Source organism: Cardiocondyla obscurior, linkage group LG12 (assembly GCF_019399895.1).
Source record: "Cardiocondyla obscurior isolate alpha-2009 linkage group LG12, Cobs3.1, whole genome shotgun sequence".
Classification (NCBI taxonomy): domain Eukaryota; kingdom Metazoa; phylum Arthropoda; class Insecta; order Hymenoptera; family Formicidae; genus Cardiocondyla; species Cardiocondyla obscurior.
The window spans coordinates 3823377-3842825 of NC_091875.1; the positions used below are offsets into that span (position 1 = coordinate 3823377).

At 39.9% G+C, this 19449-nt stretch overlaps 2 protein-coding genes across 4 annotated transcripts; both read right to left on the minus strand.

Annotated features, from left to right (window-relative positions):
* Positions 1-10592: 10592 nt before the first annotated feature.
* Positions 10593-12351, minus strand: LOC139107388 (splicing factor U2af 38 kDa subunit-like). The gene is made up of 5 exons (XM_070664966.1): positions 12093-12351; positions 11924-12011; positions 11660-11726; positions 11281-11569; positions 10593-11204 (listed from the first exon to the last, which is right to left on the minus strand). Exons 1-5 carry the CDS (start codon positions 12134-12136, stop codon positions 10943-10945), a joined length of 750 nt encoding a protein of 249 aa, XP_070521067.1. The 5' UTR covers positions 12137-12351; the 3' UTR covers positions 10593-10942.
* Positions 12352-12444: 93 nt separating this feature from the next.
* Acsf2 (Acyl-CoA synthetase family member 2) lies at positions 12445-18634 on the minus strand. Of its 3 annotated transcripts, none has more exons than XM_070664965.1 (9): positions 18518-18634; positions 17523-17629; positions 16819-17344; positions 15361-15544; positions 14929-15138; positions 13807-13941; positions 13518-13631; positions 13184-13420; positions 12445-12965 (listed from the first exon to the last, which is right to left on the minus strand). In XM_070664965.1, exons 2-9 carry the CDS (start codon positions 17623-17625, stop codon positions 12669-12671), a joined length of 1806 nt encoding a protein of 601 aa, XP_070521066.1. In that variant the 5' UTR covers positions 17626-17629; positions 18518-18634; the 3' UTR covers positions 12445-12668. The 3 variants fall into 3 exon arrangements, with proteins under 3 accessions (XP_070521066.1, XP_070521065.1, XP_070521063.1); XM_070664964.1 differs by having other exon boundaries at positions 18380-18624; XM_070664962.1 differs by having other exon boundaries at positions 17523-18624.
* Positions 18635-19449: the final 815 nt, after the last annotated feature.

The window sequence follows — 19449 nt, forward strand, 5'->3', positions numbered from 1 at the left end:
GATGTCTGGCTTACGAGGTTTACTACGACTTGGATGCTTTAGGATCGATTGTACCAATTTTTCAAGTAATAGGTATTTTTCAGAGAATAAAGTAATTGAAATATATATTTAAAGTGTAGATATAGAATATTCTTTGAAAGAAATAGCTGTTTAAATTATAGATGAAATATAAATTATTTTGCTACCGGTTTGTCGGCATAGTTTAATTTTGTATTTTTTGGCTTTTTTTTCGTCGTATAGAGGTCTGCTAATAGTAATTTAGCTGAATAAATAAAATAGAGCTACGTATATATATATATATATATAGAACAAAGTGAGATTGCCGGCTGGATTGAATCACCTTGCCTGTCTATCGTCCCTACTGTTTGACGGCGGCTAAATTCGATCGGTCAGCAAAACGGCGATTTTCCCGGCGTTTATCTCTTTTTGGAAGGCAAGTTTTACGTTTCTTCCGGCGTTTGTACGTGCTGATCCTCCCAGTTCCATACGCGCTGGTTCTCGTAGCCCAGCCGTCCACTTCGGCGTTGCTTCGCATTTTCGTTTTCGTCCGGTGCCTCGCTATCTCTCCCTTTTCCACCAGCGAGCTAAACTCGAGACGTCTGGCGTTGGCGGAGCCTGATTAACTCGAAAAATCGACTTGTTCGCTTCTTTCTCGGAAAAACTTTGCCGGTTTCCCTTTGCGCCTATTCGCGCTATCTCTCTTTGCTCAGATGGAAAACGGAGAGACCGAGGTGAGACAAAGAACGAGGACGGCGCGTACCATTGTCGACGGTGGAAAGTAGTGAGCGCCGCGGAAAGAAGTTAAAGGCAAATAATGGCAAGAAGGACGGACGGGGGTAGCGGGGCAAATCGAATAAGAAAGCATGCCGTATTTTATTTCTCTTCCACGGAAAAATCTCGCGCCTCCCGCCGCGGTCATGAAACTCCGCTCCGCGAGTGTTGAAGGAGGAACGCCTTGTTCCTGAGGGTGCCATAATACCGACAAAACGGATCGAGAGGATATAGGCATTACCGTGAAACGGAAAAGGAAGAGAACCGAAGGACCGTAAAATACTATCGCCCGGTGAGTCACCGGAGATCCGATGAGCGGTATTTCCGCTTTTAACGCGGGACTGCGAACGGCATGCCTTTGAATTGAATTGTAAGAGGACAAGCGTCGAAAAACATTGCGAGCTATAAAAAAAAAAAACTCGGGGAATTTTTTTTTTCTTTTTTAAAGATCCGCGACATATTTCTCTGGCGACGGCGATTAAGCTTAATCGCGGTTTATTAATAGCGTTCAATTAAACATCCATTAGTGGAAAAGTCTTGCCGAATCAACGATGGATAAAAAAAAAAGAGAAAAAGAGTAAAATTTAATTCGCGTTCTGAAGCTGAAGTCTCCCTCGCGATGAAATATTGGAACAAAAATACCGTTTCTAATTTGACGCCGACAATTTACCAGTTATACCCCCTTCCGTTGTATTTTTAATTACGCAAAGTATTAGCAATTCTTCGCGGCTATTGATCTAACGCTACGCCTTTCGGTTTCGTCTCGGCTCATTATTTAATGAGACCGACGTACCGAATCGCGCGGTTACGCAAGAGATCTTTGTTTATCGTGGGTGCGAAGGGAGAGAACCGGAGGGTTGATTTAATTCATTTACGGCGTAGACGCATGTGGGGCGCGGGGTCTCTCTTCTCGTATGCCGGGGGCGACGGGTTCCTGGCAAACATCTGCGAACTCTTGTGTGTTACCAGAACGGCTCCCTCGGGAAGAAAACCCGATAATATTCTCGCGGCACGAGCCGAATCCCCGACATCGTGAGAAAATCTGAGGCCTCGATCCGTGAATTTTGAGACCGATCCTCGTTTCAGTCTGTCACCCACCGTCAATTAGGGCGTCCTTGTAATCTTTTAATGCAACGGCCATGGGAAAGATTTTTCTCATTGATTACGATTAAAAAAATATATCGAAAAATTAAGAATAACGATTAATTCGAGCAACCATCAATATTGATAACCAGTGTCTATAAAAAAATATAATTAAAAAAAATAAAAACTCACGCTGCGTTATTTTTATTATAATTAAAACGGCTTGCAATAAATATATTTAAATTATCGCAGGTTTTATTCGCAGAGACGACGCTCAATTCGCGCTTTGTCGATTACTTGATTGCAATGTAGTTAATTACGTTATTATTCACATTATTATTTTTTTATTTAGTTATTATATTAGCATTACGAGGTTATTACGTTGCAAGTGCGCGCACTTGATTCTCCCACGGTTTTAGACGCGATATACGGCGCGCGGCACGAGCCCGACAGTGACGCGGTGCTTTCGCGACACGCGTACGTACGCACATATATTCGCGGATGACACATGCTTGTGACGGGAAGACGCGAGCATGCATCGTACTACGTGGATCCGGCATGAGGTGTCATGTAACCTGGAGCCGGTATAAAGCGCGAGTGCCTGTTGGGACGGGATTTACTTAACGAGTGAGCGTTAACCTGTCGGAATAATCCATGTGGCAGGGGTAATAATGGACTCAAGTGCAAATGCGCCTCGGGGGTGTCCGGGACCGCCCCGTGGCAGTAAATAGTGCACGCTTTGCCAGCAACCGTCTCTGTCCGTCCGGCCGCCGCAGAGTCTCGAAATTAGCTTCCCTTAACGAATGGCCACGTTCGCGTTTACGCTGCGCCAGCAGACCCCGGGATCGCGTTCATCTATGCCGATATAGGATACGGGACTTAGGGCGACAAGCATTTTACCTGTAAGCTGCGGACTCGACCGGTCAAAGCTCGCAGGGTGTCGTGTCCGGGTAGCTGATGGTGTCCCAACATTTCAGCTTAGGTTACCATAGCGATAATAGGATTAAAGACATAGCTTACATGGCGGTTGTATTATGTATATCCCAAGTATACATATAAGATACTTTGAAATACATGATACAAGCTGCAGCGACGGACGCTGAAGGCGAAAGTGCAATGTCAGCTGCCGTCAAATCGTACTCGGCTGTACGTAATAATATATTCCACCGACCGAGGTTTAAAAAAAGAAAGAAAAAAAAAATACCCGCGTAAGTACACGGTTAAATGTACCTTTCCGGAACGTTAAGTGACGAAAGTCGGGAACTCCGCGAGCTTCGCGTTTAAGCTTACAACGAGCTGCGGCGGGCGACAAAATAGCGAGCCAGGCACCTCTTGTTTTAATAACGATTGTTCCAGTAAGATTGCACGACGGACGTGCGAGATATTAAGATAATTACAGTGAAATCGTAGACGCGAGACGAGTAAGCGCGGAGCGTAACAGAACAAACGTGACGTTCGCGCGCTCCGACGAAATAAGAGAATATTCCACCGCGCAAATTTTCACGAGCTTTTCCTTGGAGATGGGCAACGCACGCGCGTCCGCGAGCGCACCTACGCTCACGCTTTAGTGAATACGTATAAACTTCAAAGAGTGGCGGGACCGCGACGGCGGAGAAATGTCGTTACGAGCGACGGCCGTTTCAACGACGCCGCTTAATTGAATTTCTCTCGGTCGCGTGATCGCCGCCATCCCTGTAAAAATGCAACTACCCTCACCAACGAGCCACCCACCTGTTTCTCTACCCGGAACTCCTTTCTCTCTCTCCTCCAGCCGGAAGAAAAGCGTAACGTGGAATATCCAGCCAATTTTTTTATATATTTAAATTTTATTGAATCTCCTTGACTTTTATTCTGCCAAAGAAAGAGACTCTCTTACACACAGAGCTGCGTGTAATATATAAGTAACATCCACTAGACATCAATGGCGATGACAGAGCGATGGTACAAGATAATCAGAAAAAGAAAGAAACGGGTTTCACATTCTGAGATAAGAATAAGAGAATTCATAAAAATGAATTTACATGACTCGATCCTTCTACATCAATGAATTAAAATAACCGAGTTGAATAAAAGGAGTTTTATGTTCAGACTAAGATAAATTTTTATTAAAAAAAAAAAAAGAGAAGCGACGAATCGATAATCATTGTAATTAAAAAAAGAAAAAAAACAGATTTATTATGCCATATTTTATATTAAATTATAAAGTAGTATACATTTTATGATGACGTTATTACGATATTTATTAAAAATATAGGAAAATAACAATTGACGGAGAAGAAAGAAAAAGGGAATGATTTTTTAGCGTGGGTAATTATCTTTGTAAAAATATTATCCCGTCTCCACTTACTTCGTTTCTTCTCTTTTTTTTTCTTTTTCCAACGAGCTCATCCGAGATGTTCATCAAAGTGTAGTCGCGCGAATTTCATCTTACGCTGAGAGAAGCAGGCACGCCTGCAATGACTGCCGGTGGTGGAAAATCAGACTAATTACTTTGAACGTGCGGCTTTCAGCAAAATGGGCTTGCGATTATTTTCACGACTGGTTATAATCACGGGGACGTTTCTCTTGTTCCATCGCGAGGAATTTATCAGCGAACTACTCGTGCTGACGCGTAAGAAGCGACGCGAGGCAAGATTTTGCGCGCTATCTCTTAGTCGCGGCAGCTCGTGCGGCATTACGGGAACTCGTGCTCTAGGGAAACCGCGGAAACCGCAGCCGAATAATGAATTGTCTTGATACACGCGATTAATTATCTCCCCCGTGTATAACACGGTCGGCCACCGGGTGTGTTTCGCATACGCGACCGTACGTGCAGATATTCTTTATTCTCCCTCTACGGCCGGGCGAGGCTCCGGGCGTAATACATCGGCGGGCGATTACGTTGTTATTTCAATTTCATTCCCGTGCGCGTCCCGAGGTAAAAAGACACTTCTTAACAATCCGTCTAATTCGAACCTCTTATTTTATAATCGCGTAATCTAACTTAAATAAAATGTCGAGCTCTTTTTAACTATAGAAATAGAATTAAGAATTAAATATTTAAATGAAATTCAAAAGCAGCTTTATATGCTTTAATTAACTTTTCATAATTTTACATTTTAACGATATTGTCAAAAATATATGCGTGATACATTTCGAAATAGATTTTTATTCCAATATCTATTAGTGAAAGTTTTATAGCGATTAATTAAATAATGATAAAGACCCTTCCGTGATACTTTAATCGATCTGCATCGCCCAAAGGCTCTTTGCATTATAAAAGAAACGTGAATGAAGATTCGTTGCTATCATGAAATGGGGGAAAGGGGGGGCTGTTCATTCGATCTCGTTCTAAGTTCATCACCCTCGGCCTTCCTTACATTTTATCTGCATCTGTATGCGTTTCGGATTAGCGACACACGAAACCGTAGGGGCGGCGTTATCCCCCTACAGATTCCGCCGATGATTACTGTTATTCACGGACAGGCAGTGGTTGAAATAAATGCGACCTGTACCCTCGATTCTCGCACATCCATTGTGATGATTAAACTAAGTTACACAAGTGGTAATTATATCTATTCTAACATAAGAGAAAACTGTCTTGAAAATGGCTCTTTCCTCGATCGAGACATCGACGCGACATATCTACCTCACGTCATTTCTACATTTATAACTTTCTCGCGCGAAAATTATATATGCGCGATTTCATACTCGACCTTGGCTAGTCCATTGTAACCCCACGACTGAAAAGGCACGCCAAAAAGACCACCCTTAGACATCTAGATTCTTTCATTACATCGATGTTCTCGCGAGTAACTGCGATCCGTCGCGGATCCGTCTAGTGTGTGCTCTGCACTCGAAACGGCTCAGCCCACCCTTTTGTATTTGAATATTGCTGTCCAGGATCAACGGGGTCGTCCGCGCTCGGGCCTTCACGCGGATACCGATCCGGGCTCGATGAGTTTTGCCACGAGTGCGACCGGATATTGCAGAGTCGAGATAAAGACGAGAGGCGGCACCCAGGGTGGAGGGGAAGGGGAGGGCAAGGAAGAAAGGAAGGAAACACGCGCGAAATCGTTCTTAAGTGATCGCTGGTCCTTCCGAAGGTATTCGTCGAGACGGGAACGAGAGGTGCGAGTGACGACGGTGGAAAACCGAGGCATGCCGGGGACTCGATTAAATGATTAAACGAGCCCCGCGGCGCCATATTAAACTCGCCGTTATTCTCCAGTTTCTCCTTCGGTAGTCATTTCATCCTGCAACGACGACAGTCACCCTCTTCGGCGCGGCTTCCTTCCATTTTTCCCTTCATTCTTCGTGCCTTTCTCGCATCCCCTAACAATGTCATTGTCCATTATCGCGCGGCACAATCGAGAAAGAACAAAAACAGATTTTCGATTATACCGATTGCAATGAATTCTGATGAACTGGTTTTCTTTTCCGAGGCAGGAAAGCGTAGGAAGGAGCGTAAAAGACGTCTCTCATAAATCTCTCGAAAGCGCTATATCGCTCCGTCGGCGCGGAGTATCTCGAGAGGAATATGCCCGATTCGTGGAACACGTTATTCAAGTGCTTTTAAGCAGGAAAAATAATATGAATTCGGCGAGCGAATGCGATATTGAATCCGGAGGATGGTTCGGGGATAAAACAATTAGGACGGTATAAAGGGAATGTGGTATAATAATTTATCGTATAAAAAACCGTCGACGATTTAAGTTAATTAAATAGCTAATATATCCTATATATCTTGATAAACATTTTAATTTAACGTTCCTCGTGTCACTGCTTCGTTATATCACCGATAATATATCGTCGTTATGTATACAGGATTAATGTGATTTTATTACAGCATAATACTCCGTAATAAAATATTCATCGTTGAAACTCCGCGACACGAGGTTAATTTCGCGTTTGTGCGAAAGCTTGGAGAGGAAACATCGTCGCGCGGAGCTAGGCTCTTTGAGCGACTTGAAAATAAATCGTCTTGAACAAATCTTTGAAATGATTAACACGAAAAACGCGACGGTGCGATCTCGTTGGGTATAGATTTTCAGTCGTGGCTCAATTAGATCGTTTAGATCGCTTCAACGGAAGGCGCGGATCGGTTTTTTGCGGAACTTCATAGCCGTTGAAGCGTCGCGGCCGAGATGCATTTGCATTTAAACGAGAATTCGCCGACGCAGCAACGCCGAAACGCGCTATTTTTATTATTATACCAATTAGGTCGTCACGTTGCGCGCACTACAAATTTTTGTCGGGTTTTTTTTTTTCCTTCTCTTTTTTTTTTTTTTTTTAACCGAGAGCGGTCGCTGGATGTAGCTACCGCAACTTTCGTCCTTGTCGCATCACCTGCAAAATCAACGGGTGATCTTGAGCGATCGAATTTCGTGAGAGCTGGCCCATCTTTTTTCAGAGCACAGCCGTCAGTTTGGTCCTTTCACAGGCGGCACTCGGACCTCGCGATTAAATGGACCCGCGAAATATATAAATTTTTTTTTTTTTTTTTTTTCCTCTACCACGAACGGGTCGTCTCATACAGTGGAATTGAAAGGCGCCCCCTTCCGTTCCTCGCTCCTCTCGCTGTTCCTCTCGCCGTTGTTCGACACGCAGTTATCCGTATTTTATGGAATGGCTCTCCTCGACGACCCTCGTTTCCCCTTGCTTTCCATAAATCATTTACGTCGCAAAAGGCAACGAGCCTGACGTTCGATTGCAATTTTCGCGTACCGTTTCCGTTAAGTCGATTTATCCTCACGTTAAAAATGGCGAGGCGAGTAGAGAGTAATTAACCGAGCGATCATACGGCTCATTAATTAACACTGTTCGCGCCGACGTTGCGTTCGCGAGGAACTCGCGAAACGATAAGAAGAATCTCGAATCCGGTCGTTCGAGGATCCCGTTTAGTCCGCGATCGCGGCGCGTCTCGCCGTCGCGCTTCGAGACTGCCCCAATTGCCATTTGAAACGTTTCCAGTTTTCAATATCAAATCGATCTCGGCGGGCGTAATTGCCAATCTCCGTCGCGCAGTTAGCGGAAGACGGGGAACACGTCCTGCTCCGGAAAGGCTCGATCCACGAAAAAGCCGATTGAAGATGCGTCCGTCGCCGCGCCACCGAGAGATTCAACAACGCCCGGGCTCTTCCGGCCCGGTGACGTTTGACAGCTCGTTAGCTCGTTTCCCTGACGAGGGAAATCGCGGTCACGGTTGTCCATTGTTCCCGTCGGACTTCGACGGACGCGTGATTTTCTACGCGCATATTTCGATAATCGATTCTGCCTCCCTTCGTCTCTCGTTCTCGCGCCTCCCATCTTCTCCTCCCTTTTTCCACCCTCCCCCTCTTCCCCCCCACCTACGTCATTTGGTACAGAAACGAGTCTCCTTTGTGGCCAGAATGTTCCTGGCGGATTGCCAGGATTAATTATGGCATTCAGATGGCTCGCTCGAGAACTATTATGCTCGGCTTTTGCTCAGTTTTCAATTTCCAACGCGTATCGACGGTCCCCGAGCATCTTTTTCCGCTCGTACTTCGTGAAATTTCAAATACGGGCGTGAATGAAGATCTGGCGGAACTTATATATATAACGTAGTAGGAAAGGAAATTTAATTGAAACATTTTGAATATCGAGTCGGTATCTAAATTATTAAATGAAAATTAAGCGAGATGTAATTTGATTCCGATTAACGTCGTTTACAGGTATTCGTTTGTAAAAATCTTTATCCCTTCAGATAATTATGTTAAATGGTTATTTCAGAAAGAGCTTGTTCCGTTTATAAATTATAGGCCTTTAACAGATTTTTAGGAGCGGTAATATTTTTGTCAGCGTGTTATTTTCGAGGGTTTATTGTTGACTGTTCTATTACACGAAAACCGACCCGTTTCGCCTGCTAATAAAATTCACAATCGCGGTGAAGGAAATCACCCGTAAATTTTCAACAATAAAGTTTGCTACGTGATATCTATTCGACGCGGGGTGTATATTTTTTTAGGGGCACGCATTCAAATCAACTTGCAAGTGTGATAACATTTACAGACGCGTCGCATGTAATGTGTGACGTTATAAAAATATATGAAAATATTTAAAAAACACCGCGTACTCATCACGCTGTAAAGCATTATGGCTAAACCATGATGGACAACCGCGATGCATTTACAGCTCATCCATAATCGAATTCCACGTATGCAAACGGATAATTATGTACATGTTTAACGGGAATCGCCTATGTTTTATGTAGCCATATTACGACGGTATGTTAATACCGCGGGCGTTTTTCTCGGCCTTTCGAACGTACGCGCGCAAATAAAAACCGACTGCGCTTCGTCGCGTGTTGATCTTTCGTGCGACAAATTATTATACATTTTTTTATATTTTTTTTTTATATTTATTTATTTAGTAAAAAGAGCGATAGCGGAGATGAATCTCGAAATCGAGTTGAGCAATAGCGAGTGCGTGGCAACGCAGAAAACGGGCTTCGGTATTTCGATAGCTGTCCGAGGCTAAAGGCAGGTGTTCGTCGGAGGCAGCTGCAATCACGACCACCATCTGCTGTGGTAATGCACGCCCGTTCCAAGTCTTGAAGCGAGGCAAGAGGCCCCGAGATGCTCCGTCAATTAGGCCCAGCCGAAACACGTGCCCGGTTCGGATGAACCGATTTCGAGGAGAGACGTGATTCTCCTTGAAACCGTCGGCCTTTCCCTCTTCCTCTCTTTTCGCCGCGTTTTTTCCTTCTTCTTTCTCTCCCCGTTTTTTTTTTTTTTTTCTCTTTTCTAATTTTTTTTCCTTGCTATTCTTGCTTGGCTGCGCGCACGCCCGCCGCACCTTCGCGTCATCTTTCAACAACAACTTGTTGAGCAACAGTTGGTCGGCACGAGACAAGGAATATTCGCGCGGGTACCGTTTAAAATAAGAACAAAAGAGTCGAGACTTGGCTCGCGAATAGTCCCACCGCGCGAAAATTACAAGGTGCTATTATTCGGAAGAAATCTGTCGTTCGCTATTGGAAGTTACCTCAGAATTTCGTTTCAATTGTTACAAATTTAAATTACTTAGTAAAAAATATTAAAATTGATAAGTATTCTTATTGCAACTGAATACAATGTGACATGATTCTTGAATATTTACCGATTTTTCATAAAAAAAAAAAAAAGAAAACCAGTTTTATATATTTTTTAGTTTGTATAAATTATATATTCCTAAACAAAAATCAGTTTTTGTGAATTAATGCCTTTTTTGTCAATAATTCACAACTGAGTTAATTGTTTTTGTGGTAAACTATAACGATAGTGGGTAAAAATAAAATTTCATACGTGTGGGGATGTAGTTCGGGGATTCCAAACTACACAGCTGATCACAGCTAGCTTTCGCAATAGTACCTAACTGCGCGACATTAGATATATATATATATAGAAGAATCACTTTTATTTTCCCGAGGGTCTTCTAAGGCAGGACTCGGCTACGTAGCCTTACTGATGAGTCCAGTAACGAGACCCGGGACGAAACGACCCGTGGTATATCGTAAGGCTTTAAATCCCATATACGAGATACTACCAGGGACATCTTGTGGGCAATATACCAGTTTTTAATAGAAAATGAGAAAATTCGATTAAAAAATGCTGGTATATTCTCTGATTTTATTTTAGAAATAAACGTCATCTCCAAATATCATTAAATAATACAGAATTATTAGTGATTTTTAATAAATTTAAATCACGCTGATTTTAATTCTTGCATCGAAAAGGTAGATCAAAATGTCGATAAAATACTATTTCAATGTTTTAATAGTCAAAATTAAAAATATTACATCTTTAATAATATAGACATACAAAAATTACACTAAAAAAATATAATATTGTACTTTTCAAGCCAACAAATTGGTGCTGCCGTCTATACCACTATTATAGAACTAACATTACATTATCATCAGTAATTCGATATTGATAAGCAAAAGCATAATAAAAAAAAAAAGAAAAAAAAAATTATTAATTGGTAAAAAAAATTATTTTACAAATTTTTGATTTGATAATTTTCTAAAGTAAAAAAAACAATTTTACGTAATTTATTTAAACAAAAAGAACTAGGACACGTGACAGAAAAGTCAAAGTAATAATAATTAATAGCGACCAGATCTTCCATCCCTGCCCTTGTCGTCTCTCCCCTTGCGTCGGTCCTTCGATCTCGATCTTCTGTCCCGGGATTTGGATCTCCTATCTCTGGATCGGGACCGTCTCCTGCGATCACGACCCCGCGATCTCGATCGCGATCTTGAACGATCACGGCCCTTGCTCTTCTTACGGCTGTATAAGTATCGGCGAAGCTCCCGCGATATCGGCTTCAAGTGCATGAAGTTACAAAATCCAGAGCGCGTGCACTCTCTAAACGTATACAATTCGCGTTTATAATCTCGCCTCTAATTATTGCGCGTATAAAGTCGCGTTAGCTGACAATTACCCCATTTCGTACTGGCGGCAGCATGCCTCGCGGAAATCGGTGACGGGAGATAGCTCGGCGTAAACCGGCCTGCCGCCGAACCAACGATTGTTCAAGTCGTTGACCGCCCTTTCGGCATCCTCCTCCCTTCGGAACTTAATGTAAACGTTTCCTACCAAATGATCGCCAAGATTGTCGCACACGTTCATCTCTTCGATCTCGCCGTACTTATCCTCGCATTCGATGAACACGTCCTCGAAAAAATTGTCGTAATGTTCCTGCATCTCTTCGTCGGACACGTTTGCGACCACTGCTCGTGAAATATACGTATTCCAAACTGAATAATTCTCGCCTCATACATTTTTGGTATCCATATCAATGCTCGATGCGGCATACTTACAATGAGATCCGTCCGCGCTTTTCGCGGAGTTCTGAGGGTTTACGTAAAGATTCTGCAGTAGGCACGTCTATATAGAAAACGCCAGTATATTGTACTTTAAAAATAATGCGGGAGAAAAAATTACCGGAGTTACGGAGGGAAACTGTAGCGAGAGAGTCTTGCGATCTTAATAATCGGCCACTCAAGTATGCGCCGATAAGAAATGCAAATATAGGTAAACACCGCGAGTTCTTAGGCATGGACGGGGATCGAAATGTATCTTACCTGACTGAAGGTCGGCTTGTTATGAATACGTGAACACCGGTCACCGTGTCGACAGGCGCCTATCTTGAAGTAAAACGAGCAATTGACTCTGAAAATAAAATCAACCGTGTAGCTTACATAACCTATTTCGCGCAAAGTAACGGCATTTGAGCACGATTCCTTCGCTTACTTGTCTTTCTCGGTGCCGAATATCGATGCCAGATACTCGGCCATGGTTTAACGATCCTCCGACTCGTGCGTATCACGCCTATATCGAGAAAATGCAGAGCTTTCCGCTGTAAAAGTCCCCGGTAACGCGCCGAATGCGATCTCAATTATGAATACATCGAGGCCACTGTTTTATCAGTAGAGCACGTGTCAATATCAATGAATTAATATTACAACTTGTTTAGAAATATAACATTAATTAATATAACGTACACACGTAATTGTAATTAACTGTACATTCTCGATAAATTAGTGGCGAACGAAATTAAATGGATATTTGGGTAAAGAAATTTTTTTTACATAAGTTTCATAAATAAAATTGATGTCTATATTTTTATATATTAATTTAATAAATAAAACATGGCATGCGTATATTTCGATCACGAAGAATTAAAAAAAAAATGAGCAAGTCCGTAAACAGGTAGTTTTATGATGTTAAAACGTAATGTTTAATTTTGTTATTCATTACGTTATTTAATTTAATAATTGTTTTCTAATTGCTTTTTATAAGATCTTATCAGTCGATTTGCGATAATTACTAGAGTTTGGGTCTTTCTGGTATTACACCGGTTTTTTCTAATTGTTCTTTCAGAAGGAATTTTTGAATCTTTCCAGTTGTAGTCTTTGGATATTCATTAACAAATGTCACGTAACGTGGTATTTTAAAGTGCGCTATTTTGTTCTTGCAATAGTCCGTTAGCTCGTTCTTCGTCATCGTTACACCGTCGCGAAGCTGAATACAGGCGCAGACCTCTTCTCCGTAGGCCTCGTCGTATGCTCCTATAACTTGCGCTTGCATCACTTTAGGATGGGTCATCAAAAAGTCCTCGATTTCCTGTAATAAAATGCAAAGTCAGCGAAGTCCTTTACGATCCTATAAAGCGTTAGCAACATCACATTATTTTTTTTAAGGTTTTAAAAAAATTTATACGTATAAAACACGTCATCTAATTTTTTTGGCATTTTTAATCCGTTTTTGTTTCTTTTACATAAAAAAAAAAAAATACATTACACAGCGAGAGCGTGAGTAATGCAAGTCATACAGAAGCTCACCTTAGGGAAAATATTTTCTCCTCCCCGAATAAGCATATCTTTGAATCTGCCGACTATAGTAGCATATCCGTTTTCCTGCAAGACAAATTGATCGCCCGTTTTCAACCAACCGTCCTCCGTCAAAGTCTTCCTCGTATTTTCCTCGTCCTTCCAGTAGCACAACATGTTGCAGTAGCCGCGAATCCAAAGTTCGCCAGTTTCTCCGAAAGGAACGGGCACGCCGTTTTGATCGACGATCTAGTCGACGAAGATACGTTAAAAATGCATAGATAGCTTAACATCGAAAATTGTATTTAAGACTTTTTTTTACGGCAAAGAATTAACGTGCACGTACCATTGCTTCGGTATGATTCGCTAAATGACCCACAGTGCTCTCCGTAAGAGACTTGTCTTCCCCACGAATCGACTGAAATACTATAGCCGTTGTTTCCGTTAGACCATATATGCTCTGCAATTAAAAGGTCTCCGCATTAGTACAAAGAGAAGTATTTAAATAATTAAATATAGCAAATGTAATACAAATATTAAAAATGCTTATTAAAATTTGTAGCGGCATGCGATCGTTAACTATGACAGTTTGATAAGTTAAAAAGCTGAAGAGATACGGCTTTGATTGAGTTTACCATTATATCATTGAAATCGAGCACGCCTCGAATTCGCTTGAAAAGTTCGGAAGATGCAGGTGCACCACCGGTAATTCCTGCCTGAAGGCTGCCCGTCGGTAGCTGCAATCGTTGCTGCGCCTCAATTAAGTGTACCTAATAAATAAAATCATATGTGAACGAAACTCAATTCGATCGAGATGTAAAATGTTCGACGGAAATAAGACCCGGCGCAACAAACGATACATAAATAAAAATTTATAACTTAAAATGATTTATGATCAAATAGATAAAATATATAAAATAATTTTCTGCTCGTTGCAGAATTTTTAAGAAAATAATTTTAATTGAAAAAGGAACGTAGGCTGTATGCCTATAAAATATTGAATGTGGATAGAGTTCCTCATAACAATTAGCTGAAACATTTTATCGTTATTAAGTCCTAACGCCAAAAGCGTGACAAAATGTTTGCGATTACTGTTTTAAGAGATCGATTAAATTTATTACAACAATTTTTGTATCATGCATAATCTCGTGTAAACAAAATATATACTGTATATAACAAATTAATCATGATATTACCGACTCATGTTATCAATAGATAATTGTTTAATCGATCTCGATTAATCAGATGCATCAAATGCATGTACATTAATGTACTGATACCAAAACGGTATAATTAACTAGTCGAATTATTATCAAATATTTACTTTGTCGAGATTATTGCAGCGTCTAAGATATATTCAATATTTTTTTTTTTTTTTTAATACCGAGTAAAAAATTAAGAAATAATTTCGGAGATAAATTATTAAAAATGTAATTTTATGAGGTTGATGTAACAAGATTTAGTTAGTGGGATTTGTTCATAAATCATATAAGTCTCTATCGATTTAAAATTCCACCCGGCAGGCATGAATCAGCGATTACTTATCGCACACCTTAGACCCTCCCTCCCCAGCTAACAAGTTTAGATTTTATTAATAATTAACCACTAATATGTATATCTTTAAAAGTATTTATCGTATTTAAATATAATAATTACATATCGCTAAGACGGTATCTTATCGTGAGATATGTCACTTAACCGTGTTAAACGGAAATTTTTCAAGTAATTTAGCATGCACCGGTTTCTTCCTTACTAACCCACATAGTTGGCGTTCCGTACGTCACGGTACATTTTTCTTGCGCTATGACCTGCAAGGTTTTCTGCGGATTGAAAGAGCGTCCTTCCAAGACGACGGAACTTCCCGTATGAAGTACGAGTAACTGAGCCATTACCATGCCGAAGGCGTGAAAGAGAGGCATGTTTAAACATATTTTATTTTCGATAGTTATATTCGCTCTTCGTGCAGCCTGGAAAAAAAAAGAACGATTCTTAACGTATTAAATGCAGCGAGTACCCACAATAACTTTACGTCTTACATCTCGAATAAAGCATAAAGAAGCTTCATTAATTAAAATTTAAATTATAAAAATTATGACAAATCGCGTTATTCTCTACTGCTATTTTAAATTAAATGATTTAATAATTAAAGTAAGCCTGGCATTGTTCAATGCTTGATTATTTGGTCGTACCTCTTTGCTGTTGTTCACGAGACCCCTGTGCGAAATGAGAGTGGCTTTCGATCTGCCGGTCGAGCCGGACGTGAACTGTATGCTGCATCCGTCATGGATCGACACCTTGTCCTGCTCGGCGGCGATCGCATCCACTTCCGCTTTCGTCGCCAAATTCTCGACGTCGGCGAAACGACGCGTACCACTGTAAATTAAACGCGTGCTAATATCGCTCGCGTTCTCTCAATGACACGGTATTTGCAAGCGCGAATGGATGGACCTCCGGTGAAGCTATTAACCTAATTGCGCCATGATTCTTCTATACGGTACGGTTATTAATCAAACCGGTCGGTCGGCAAAAGTTGAAGGACTAGCGCTACCCCGGGAGGAAGCACGTAACACGAGATTCAATATTCGCGATACGTAAGGATGAGACATGTGGAACGATAAAAAAAAATATTAAATAATTTCGAAAAAAAAAAGAAAAAAAAAGCGAGATTATTGCCGAAAAATTCTTCGCGACATTGAAACAGTTTTAAACACCGTCACGCTTCTTCGTATTTCAAGTCGTTCAATCTTCGTCTTCTTTTCAACCTTAGATCGATACGCTACACTCACGTCATGAAACAAAACTACTGTTGCCTTATACTCTGGCCATTTACCGAGAAGTATATTCAAGTTATTATGACATTTTGATGATTATCTACTGTAACGAGATTTATGTATGCACGTATTTCTACTATCGATATATTACGCAACAAGATGCGCAAAATTAAAAAGTATTTCTCTGTTATTATTACGTATAGATTGAATTCAATTAAGCTTTATATTTAAATTTAATATATATATAATATATATATTTTTTTTTTAGTACAAAAAAATTAATTTACTTCCCGAGTGTAAAAAATTTACTCGTCTGCAATTTAACTGAAACGAAATTGAAATAGATGAACGTTTCAAATTTAATAGACACTGTGTAAAAACTTACATTACAAAAATACGAGCACACGAGACGTTTTGATACAATAATCACGTGTTCTTAATCCATTTCGTAAACTCGAGCAAAAGATTTCTGTCAGTCAAAGTGCGAGGACTCACGCGATATTCACGGTTCAGTGAAGCGATCGCGTTCTAGTGTGTGCACATACTAAAAGCTCACGAAAGATCGTGAGCGTGGGCTCATGTTCACAGTCATGTGGAAAAGGAAAGTCGTAATTATACCAAAAAAAAAAAAAAAAAACAATTGTCGCGTTGCTTAAATGTCCTTTTAGCATTTTCTCGATTAATAATTTTCGAATATGCGACCGTCAAAGAATAAAGTGATATTCTTTAAAAGATTTTTTTACAAGAATGCCTTGAATTACTTACTGGGAAAATTGGCCGGGTTAAAGATACGATAACGTCAACTCTGAACCGTTCCGCGCCACATAAACTCATGAATGCGTGATAACGACATTAACATTAATTGGAGTCTCTTACGTCACGTAATCCGGCGAATAGATGATAATATCTTCTAAAGTAGGGCACTCTTCCTTGGCTGCGAGTAACATCTTCGGGTAATTCTGTGTCTTAAACGTGTCAGGAGCAACAATCGCTTTTACACCAGCCTTTTGCAAACAGTACTCTAGTTCGTGTTGCTGATAAGCGGGGTTTATCCCGACGACGATTAATCCCAGCCTCGCTGCGCTCAGGAAAGTTATGAACCATTCTAGATCGTTTGGTCCCCAAAGACCCAACCGGTCGCCTTTTTTCAAGCCCAATTTTTTCAAGCCCGCTGCCAACGAGTCGACCCGCTTAAGAAGTTGCGTGAACGTTAAACGAATATTTTGAGGAATCGAAACGACGCAGGTTCGTTCGGGCCACGTAGCGGCTGCATCGCTTAATAATTGTCCGATAGTTTTGTCCAATAAAGGAAAATCGCCGGGATTGTGCATGTGAGATACTTTGACTGCATGAGAAAAATTCACTTTTGTCTGAGTATTCGATCTTCGAAGCTGACGTCGTTCTGTAACAATAATTTACAATATTAGAAAATTAAACAGCGAAGTCGAAATCAATGATTTCGAAATGCCTCGTTCAAGCTTTGCTATAATAATTGCAATCGAAATAATAATTAATGTCGTTAAACATTTTAAAATTTATTATTTAGGAAAAATGTTATTGCTTTATTTTTTTTTATTCACCTTTGAAATGTTGGTGCAGCACTGAGAAACATCGAGAGTGGTTTTTATGATTTAAAACACCGAACAAGACATGTCGCGAAACTGACGTAAACGAAGAAAACATTTTTCTACAAAATAATTTCCGATTAGACGTGTGTCGCGTAAGAAAGTCTGACTCTCATTAAGCCTTATATTGAGTGAACTCTAGTGTTATAATTTTAATTTATCTCTCGTTCATAATATTTATATCGATATCGATATCCGAAACGTTTCAACGTTATCTGTTCTTAATTTTCATCCATCATATATTTTTTTTTTTTACATATTGTTTATATCCGGTAAATAAACGTAGATATCTAATCTTTCTTTTCCTGAATAACGAGAATATAAAATGATAATATCAATTCAGTTTAAAAATTGTTAAAATCACAGAAGTTAATATCTCTTTACGTAAAAGACACACCATATAATTTCGCGTGTATCAAAATAACTCAAAAAAATTTTTTAGCCACTAGAAAAATACTTGTAACAAAAAAAAATATCTAATTTATTAAAAATAAAAGGAATTGAGTAAATATGCTGATACAAACTTCGGATTTTCGAAATATTGTGATAAAACATATGTTTAAATATATGTATAGAGTCAATCACACTTCGGTTTAATCGATACCATGTTCCAACATCTGCTTTATTACAATATTCAACAGCACATTTGATAACAAAATTCGTTTTTCTCTTATTAACGCAGAGAGAAAAAAAAACGAATCATCTAAAAACGTATATATAAGTAAAAATATATATCCGTCTGGAAATAATTAAATTTTTTTTTTTCTCTTAAATTAAATGTAATATAATATGATACAATATCCATCACGTACTTAATAATCTTATGAGGTAGACTTTTATTATTAATTTTATCGAGTTGAAATTTTTTTTATTGCGCACATGGACACACGAGCGGAGATGCACCGACTATTACGTAATAAATTACACACCACTGTTTAGAAATTTAGTACCTTTAATCTTGAATATATCACGAATAGAAATAACCGAAGCAAACCACTGCAATGCGGGGAACGCTTTCGTTTGACTGATGTTACTGTCAACGCGTATTGTTAGCAAGGCGTCGTATACGTTAATGATGTAACGAAGTGAATGCACAAACGCAGATAAATACGATAATATTAACGCACACTCATGGTACTAAGGTTATAATATCTCGTTAGTAAAAAAAGAATTTTTTATTTAGTAACGCGTTACTGGTTGAAGGAGATAACATACAATGACATAAGACCATATTGCAAGAGAGCTCGCTTATGTTTGCATGACTTTGAGATTCTCAACAGTAGTATGTTACATTTATAGTTAGCGGTTTAAACAACTGTTCTAATTTTTACAGTTGAATACGCTAAAATTTATTATAATATTAAAAAGTTTACGTATACAAAACGTTTTTTTTTTTCTTTTTTTTTTGTAAAGTCTTTTTAAATTTTAAATTCCCTTAAGCCTTCAAGAATTTGAAATTGAAATGCAACCTAAATACTTCCCTCAATATTAACGACATCTTGAAGAATGAGCATTAAAATGTTGGGGTTTTTTTTTTTTTTTCTTTTTACTTCTTCAGTATTTCAACGTTTATTAACATAAAAAATGTCAAGACGTCTCCTAAACGTGTCCCGATCTTTTTCCAAGCTAATTGGCTTGTAGGTGTTATTTAATATCATCTGTGTTAAGCGCGTTTTATCGCGCTCTTATCACGCGACTCGTATTTCCCAGCACGCCGAAGGTGTACCGTACTACCGGAAGGAAAAGAAAAGGGCGAATTGAGAGAGCGAAAAATAGAGATTACTCACGAGCGGGTCTTTAGTCCCTGGGCGAGAGAAAGCGAAGAGGAATGAGGGACCGTTATTCAGACCCGTGGCAGAGTCCGGTGGATTCGAGATAGACG

Excerpts from the sequence above, each read along its gene's own strand:
- LOC139107388 (XM_070664966.1), bottom strand. The coding sequence starts at position 12,136 with ATGGCCGAGTATCTGGCATCGATATTCGGCACCGAGAAAGACAA. Across the intron at positions 11,570-11,659 it reads AAGCGCGGACGGATCTCATT|TGGTCGCAAACGTGTCCGAC; the intron begins GTAAGTATGCCG and ends TTTCACGAGCAG. Across the intron at positions 11,205-11,280 it reads TGCCGCCAGTACGAAATGGG|AGAGTGCACGCGCTCTGGAT; the intron begins GTAATTGTCAGC and ends GTATACGTTTAG.
- Acsf2 (XM_070664965.1), bottom strand. The coding sequence starts at position 17,625 with ATGTTTTCTTCGTTTACGTCAGTTTCGCGACATGTCTTGTTCGGTGTT. Across the intron at positions 17,345-17,522 it reads GCTGCACCAACATTTCAAAG|AACGACGTCAGCTTCGAAGA; the intron begins GTGAATAAAAAA and ends TTATTGTTACAG. Across the intron at positions 12,966-13,183 it reads GAGAAAATATTTTCCCTAAG|GAAATCGAGGACTTTTTGAT; the intron begins GTGAGCTTCTGT and ends ATTTTATTACAG.